General features: G+C 39.2%; 1 protein-coding gene across 1 annotated transcript; it reads left to right on the top strand.

Annotated features, from left to right (window-relative positions):
- The first annotated feature begins 1,825 nt into the window (after positions 1-1,825).
- On the top strand, positions 1,826-7,382 carry LOC133723269 (uncharacterized). The gene is made up of 8 exons (XM_062150083.1): positions 1,826-1,857; positions 4,192-4,414; positions 4,618-4,658; positions 4,763-4,843; positions 5,025-5,088; positions 5,187-5,386; positions 5,525-5,547; positions 7,000-7,382. Exons 1-8 carry the CDS (start codon positions 1,826-1,828, stop codon positions 7,155-7,157), a joined length of 822 nt encoding a protein of 273 aa, XP_062006067.1. The 3' UTR covers positions 7,158-7,382.
- Positions 7,383-7,623: the final 241 nt, after the last annotated feature.

Genomic DNA, 7,623 nt, shown 5'->3' on the forward strand with positions numbered 1-7,623 from the left:
AGTACGGTTGAAAATCGTACTCGTATTTTTTTCTTTTGAGAGATTTTTTTTGGGGAAGCTTTATGAATTTACTGGTTTTCGATTTTTATCTTCCACCATACTCGGGTTATTATATTTTCTTGTTCTCCTCCTCACGTGAGTTGCAGTCGAGGCTCCTCCTCACTTACTTTGTGTTTATGGGTCGAAGTCGAGGATAGGGCCTGGGAGCGGACCCGACCCGAGCTTGGGAGGCTCCTTTATAGTATGGTGATGTTCGCCTTCCCCATATTAATTGTTTATTTTAACCAGCGGGGCTGGATTATTTTCTTTCTTATGCTCCTTTCGAAGTTAAGAAAATAAATTTTTCTAAATCTTGCATGCATCGGAATTTTTTTATTTTTTTTCAAAGTTAAACTGTGGAAAAGTGTAATAATTATTCCTTTTTGTCCTTCTGTAATAATTATTAACTTTTTGTCCACTCACGCTAACGTTTTTAAATGCTTTCCCCCTAGGCCCTTCGGTTTCCAATGCCCAGTTCACAGCGTTACTGCTCGGCGCATTAGGAGTGTGCCATAGTGACCGCATCTGCTTCCGTCATCTCATATCGTAGGTTACCTGTTTAACCTACTGAACTTTATATCAATTTATGTTTTAGATTGCTCTGATTACTATGGGAATTGTGACCCAGACTTGTACTAAATAATATTTGGGGTTCATAACCTAACTTTGATGAATTTTTGTATTTAATTATGGAGTTTTGTTGGACTTTAAGTATATGAAGTATTATTATTATTATTATTTTTGATTGTGAGGTGGTTTGGAATATGGTAGCAGGGTGGCTCCAGGAGTTTACGGTTAGGTTATTAGAAGTGTTTTTGGATTCTTACAGGTTTGGGTTGCCTACTTTTAGGGGAGGTTTTGCCGAATTTTTCGGTAAAATCTTCTTTAAAAGTGGATCCCGCAGGGCCACTTCGGATTTCAGGGTGGAATTTGGGGCGAGCCCTGTCAATGCTGTATTATGACATTCAGCAACAAATGTAGATCCTGTCTAATATCATCAATAATCCCTTCATTAGACACATGAGTGAACTGTGTATCAGTAATGACCTCCATGCAATCTGTTTCTATGACCACATCGCTAATCTGCAACATTTTTACCACTTTCAGCCCTGCTTTTATGGCATACAGTTCAGCTTGTTTGGCTGAGGTAACTGAGTGAACAGGAACTGTAAAAGCAGCTTTGAAGTTTCCTGTATTATCCCTCATAATGCCTCCAGCTCCACCATGAGTGACTTGAGGCAGAAAACTGCCATCAACATTAAGCTTCCACCTGTTTTGAGTTGCCGGTTGCCAGATTTTCTTCCTCTTCGGTTGGTGTGTGCTTGACTAAAATCTTCTAGCCATTTTAACGAACTGAGAGCCAACTCATCTGTAGATTGAGTTGTGTTCTGCCAAAGCATATTATTCATGTTTTTCCATAAGGCCCAAAGCACCATCATGAGTTTTGCAAAGACTTCTTGCTTAAGCTTCAAGGCATGATCTAGAATCCACTCCTTGAAGTCGATGTTAGGCAGCAAACTCCTTCCCAAATGAATCGGTGCTACAGTCAATGCTTGGACAGCAGTAAGGCATTTACAGAAGATGTGAGCAGTGTCTTCATAGGCATGGGAACATAGAAGGCAATGCATGCAACCTGTATAACCTTTAGTAGAGAGCTTAGGCCTTGTAGGTAACAAGTTTGAGCAAGCAAGAGCCAAAAAGGGCTAAGCTCTCTAGAATCTTTCTATACTGAAAACATTCTGCATTTGTAGCAGAGCCAAAAAGTATACTCATCTGTAAAGAAACGATGGTGCAGAGTAGAAGGCATGGGGGTACATGGTAAGGCCATGAATGGTATGTTGGTGTACTGCCTGTGAGATCAGTGCTGACAATCATTCACTACACAATATAAACATATATGGTGATAATGGATCACCCTGTCTAATATGTCTAGTAGGTGTGATCAAAGGCGAAGGCTCACCATACATTAGTATAGAATAAGCAACAGATGATACATATTTCGTAATAATTTGTATCCATTGAGAAGCAAAACCTAGCTTTGTCAGGATAGCATAAATAAAGGACCAATCAAGCCTGTCATACGCTTTACTTATACGCTTTACTTATATCAAGCTTTAAAGAGAAGAAACCTGCTTACTAATGTCTCAGTTTGTGCATGAAGTGTGCTGCTTCGTTTGCCACCAAAGTGTTATCAGAAATCAGGCCACCTAGGACATAAGCACTCTGTAAAGGAGACACAATTTCAGGCAGCCAAACTTTGAGCCTGTTTGCCATAACTTTGGAGCTAATTCTGCAAATGACATTGCATATGAGGCCAACGGGTCGGAAATGCATGGCTTCTTTGGGATTCTGGATTTTAGGTATCAAACACAGATATGTATAGTTTGACTCCGGCCACATTTCACCTCTTTCAACGAGATTCCTGACTGCTAAACATACATCGTCACTGACAATATCCTAGTATTTTTGGTAGAAAAAGGGAGACATACCATCAGGGCCATGACTTTTTGATGGATGCATTTGGAAAAGGGCTTTGTTGATTTCCTCATTTGTATATGAGGCCAACAATGCTTCATTCATTTGTTGGCACACGACAAGGAGTAGTAGCAATAACAGTTTCAATTGCCACTAGATTTACTTGTTATGCTGAGAAGTTGTTCTGAAAATACTCCATTAGAAGTCGTTGTATCTCTTGTGGTTCAGTTTGCCAAAGATTGTTCTCATCTAGCAACCCTTTTATGCGATTTCGACTTTTTCTATTACTTGCTTTCCGGTGGAAGTAAGCAGTATTTCTGTTACCTTCCTTCAACCACAAGGCTCGAGACCTTTGTTTCCAATACTTCTCTTTCAAGGACAACAATTGACTATATTGAACATGAAGCTTTCTCTGCTCTTCGTAGAGTTGTAAGGAGTGAGGTTTCCTCATCAAGTTATTTAGCTTCTCCTGGATCACTCTCATTTAAGTTTGTTATTGATTGTAATCATTACGATGCCACACACTCAACTTGTCTCCCAGAGCCTTTGGTTTGCTTCCAATCTGTTGCAATGCATTACCAAAGGTGGGCATTGCCCATTCCTGCTTAATGATCTTTCTACATTCTTCCCAGCCAAACCAACATTCCCCAAAGCGAAATGGTCTATTGACTTTTCTTCGAATTTGTTTCTCACTAAATGCTTTAATGAGTAATGGGCAGTGATCTGACTCAGAGGGATTGAGTGTGATACTCTGTTATATGGAAACCGGTCACGCCATTGAATATTCTGAAAACCCCGATCAAGTCTTTCTTTTGTATATTTGTTTGACCACGTAAACTTACTTCCCACATAACCCATATCAATGAGTCCACATGAAGTCATTGTGAGTTTGAACTTGGTCATTGCTGCTAAAGCTCGTGGGAGTCCTCCAGATTTATCTTTGTGCACAAAACTTCATTAAAGTCCCCCGCCATCAACCATGACAGAAGACAATTTTGTGCCACTAGGGTTTTGATTAGTTGCCAAGTGCGCTTTCTTCCCCCTCGTGCAGCAACGCCATATATAGCAGTAAATCTCCATAGATCAGTGCCCGGTTTGCCAATCGCTGCATCAATATGATTGGGAGAGTGACTGCGCACATCGACGTGAGTTTTCATACGTCCAAATGATGGCTAGCCCTTGGGAGTCTTGTTCATGTGGGAACCAGAAGCAGTCTTTGAAGCCCAGCCTATGTGTGATCGACTCAATGGTAGTCTTTTGTGCTAGGGTTTATGAAAGGAATATTAAGGTAGGTTTCTTCGCAAGCACAATATCTACTAAGGCTCTTTGTGTTTCACTATTCACTATTTGTCTGCAGTTCCGGAGCAAGATATTGCCTTGAAGCATAGCGGAGGCGATTGCTCGTTGAAAAAGTTGCAGCGTTTCTGTGGCAGCGCACAGAGGAGGCGGCGATGCCTAGGGGTGGGCTCGCGAAACCGAAAACCAAAAAAAAAACACACCGATACCCGAACCGCAGCCGAAAAAAACCTCACAGAAAAAAACCGCACCGAACAGGAAAAAACTGCACCGCACCGAATCTGTTCGGTTCGGTTTTCAGTTTCGGCCCGGTTGAAACCGAACCGAACCGCAAACTGAAACACTGTTCACTTACTACAAAACGACGTCATTTTTTATTAGGGTTTGGAGACCAACTTACCTCGCTAGAGTCGGCTTGCCTCGAGTCGAATCCTCATTTCCTCTGTTCCTCAGCCTAAACTCTCTCGGCCCCGACTTTTTCCTCATCTCTCAGTTGAATCCTCGCCACCACCGGACGCCGCCAATCAATTCCGGCGACACAAAGACGGGAACTCAGGAAGACAGGAACTCACAGCAGCTTTCCATCTCTCTTTCCATCGGTAAGGTTAGTCAAAGTGTCGAACTCCATCTTTGATTTTCACCGATCTGAGATTCTGAGCTAGTTGATCTCCAATCCGTCTTTGATTTTCACCGATTTGTGTGTAGCTAGTAGTTCCCGATTCATTTTGCTTCTCCTCAACCTCAAGTCTTCAGTGACTCACGAATCTTCACCATGTTGTCTTCTTATTTCGTGTTTTTCGGCTTAAGAGATTGAAGAAGAGTCGGCTTCAGAGATTGAAGAATTCCAGGTTAGGTCTGATCCAAATTGAAAGGGTTTTCTTGATTTCGTAGATGGGGTTTCTTGATGGTTTTTGATCGATCTGGACATTCTCTTGTGCTATTATTGTTGTAGATTAGCTTGGAAGAGACTTACAGATTTGGGGCAAAGATCTACCCTGGCAGAGGCATCAAATTTATCTGGTTCGACTCTCAGGTAATAGAAAAGATTTGATTTAAAAGATCCGAGCTTTGTTGCCAAGGTATGTTTAAAAATGAAGGAATAGAAAGGATTTATGTTTAAAAGATGAGAGCTCTGTGTATTTGTATATATCTATAGATCTCTCTCTCTCTGTTTGATTCTAGTTGATATTAACAGTTATATTTCATGAAAACAGAGATGAAGGTGATGGTTGCATATTTGCTCGCTGTGTTGGGTGGCAAGACCAGCTCTCTTGCTGGGTACGCCAACTTTTCAATTTTTATGTCTCTTGTTCTTGTTAGCTAGTAGTTTATGGTGTAGTTAGTTCATTATTTTGGTTTTTATGGTTTGGGTGCAGGGGTTAATTGAATGGAGCAGAGATTGGTTATTTGCAGTTCAGATAAAACGAAACCCACTACATCATCACCTCTGGATCTCTCTATTTCGTTTTCTGGTCAATTCGTTTATGGCTGTACTAAAATCAACAGAAGATAATGACCAAGTCCAAGAATTTCCTCAACAATCTCATCAAAACCTTCGAGTTCAGCTAAAGCAAAGGTAAAAAGCCAAACTTAGATTCCAGTTTCTTCAATTTCAGCTTCAAGATATGATCTTTTAAGATTTTGCTCTGTTTTGTTTTTTTTTGATTGATCATATGGCAATAACGAAGAGGACTTAGAGAGAATTGCCCAACAGGAACAGGTTCTCCAGTTTACAAGGTTAGATCCGATTGAGTTTTTCTTTTTGGTACATTTAGATCCGATTGAGTTTTGAGAACTGATGTAGACTTGTTCTGCTTTCTCTATTTTATATGTAATTGAGAATTTTTGCTCTATGTTATAAAGTTCCTACCTTCTCTATGTTCATATTTAATTTTATTAAATAGGTTAGTTGGTGAAGAACTGGAATCAATTATAGACAAGGTGGTTTTGCTGGCAACATCACCTTTAATTGATTGCATTCATTAAGGATTTAGCATATTTATGTTTTGTTCATGATTCGGTGTGCACAACTGCACATGCAGATACATGTATTCTCTATTTGTTATGCCAAGATCAGCAACCTTTATTCTAGGGTTTGTTTGTGATGGGTATGGGTATTTCTGGGTATGGGTATTTCTGATGCCTTTGGCTATTCTAATGTGGTTTTTGTTAATTTCTATTTAATTTAAGGTTTTGATTTTCTGGGTGTTAATATTTTGATTTCGATCTTGGTTTTCATGCATGTTGATGACTTGATTGCAATAGCAAAGCATGTTGATGACTTGATGGTAATATCTGTTTTTCTCTTGGTATTTTACAGGATAGTTTCTTTGCTAGTTTTTGCTGGGATGGTGAATTACGATTGGACCTGGATTGGCTTCATACCCAATTGACACAATGCGCAGAAGGATGATGACGATGTTTGATATTTATTTTCATATTATTTCACTGTCTGGGTGTTTTGATTTATGGTTCAAAGTTCAAACTTGAATGATAGTGTGTGACTGTGTGTTGTTCCTGGCTTTTTTTGTTAGGCAGATGCTATCATTTCAAGGATGCAAAGTAGTGAACTGGATGGTGGTGCTGATCAAACAACACTATTAATTACTGCAGGTATAGTATGCGTTTATAAGTAATATATGTTCATTACTTTAAAACATTGATGGTTTCTCTGTTCAATATGTTATGTTTTAGCTGGGATGATGACTTAAATCATATACTTTGTTATAGCTGGGTCTCTAACCACTATGTAATCTGGTCTGTTTAACAAGACATGCTTTAACTGGTAAACATATCAAAATTATTGAATCAGTTTTGCGTGTTGGTGTTGTTTTCCATACACACCTTTGGCTTTCCATACAGAGGCTGTGCCAAAGAGAATCCTCGAGTTCATGAATGTGCCTGACTTGACTAGGGAGAACGTAGCTAGTCATTTGCAGGTTTGTTACTCTATAAGTCTATATATAAGTTGATAGATGTGTATAAATTTGATGATTATATATGATGAGACTTCCTTTTTAAGCCGTATAGCTAGCTATTAACACCAATTCATGTCACTTCCCATTTCAAGCAAAGAAAGTTATTATATTTTTTATTTATCAAAAACATAGGACAAAGATTGACCGTGGCGTTTTATATTGATTTGGATTTAGAGATTGACTCAGTTTGTGTGATCTGAAATGTATGCAGGAGCTTTGGCAGAGATTACAAGCATCAGTTTTGAGACAGAAGAGGGATGCTCTTTTTTGTTTTTGTTTTTCACGTCTTTTGCTTGTGTGGGTGGTTATTGGTTAATGGGTTGCTCTTTTATTTTATTTGTTATATGGAAAAGGCTCCAATGGCCTTGATTCCTAATTTCCTAGTTTCCGGAGTAATTTTTGTAAGTAGATGGACTTGAATCTCTCGAGTCTACACCAATGTGTTTGATGCATAGTTTTATTTTTTGGTGAGGAAGGGCCTAAAAGGCTAGCAAAAAGAGAGAGAATGAACTATAAAAAAGACCTGGAAAAAAAAAAACACAATTATTAAATTATTTTTATTTTAAGAAAGTAGAAGTTCGTAAAAATCTGTTTTTCTAAAAAAAAAAACCGAAACTAGGCCGAACCGTTCGAGTCGGTTCGGTTTTCGATGTCAACTTCTCAAAACACAAAAACCGAACCGAACCGCACCGAGCCCAAATTCGGTTCGGTTTTCGGTTTAGGCTCGGAACCGAACCCACCCCTGTTCAATAGGGCTGCACACGGACCCGTTTTCACTTTAAAAACGTCTTTATGTCAAAGTAAGCAATTTAGGTATTATATAACAATTTGTTTT

This window comes from Rosa rugosa, chromosome 7 (assembly GCF_958449725.1).
Source record: "Rosa rugosa chromosome 7, drRosRugo1.1, whole genome shotgun sequence".
NCBI classification, from domain to species: Eukaryota; Viridiplantae; Streptophyta; class Magnoliopsida; order Rosales; family Rosaceae; genus Rosa; species Rosa rugosa.

Coding starts and splice junctions, on each gene's coding strand:
- LOC133723269 (XM_062150083.1), top strand. CDS start 1,826: ATGGTGCAGAGTAGAAGGCATGGGGGTACATG. Junction 4,844..5,024: donor TTATCTGGTTCGACTCTCAG/GTAATAGAAAAG, acceptor TCATGAAAACAG/AGATGAAGGTGATGGTTGCA. Junction 5,548..6,999: donor CAGGTTCTCCAGTTTACAAG/GTTAGATCCGAT, acceptor AAATGTATGCAG/GAGCTTTGGCAGAGATTACA.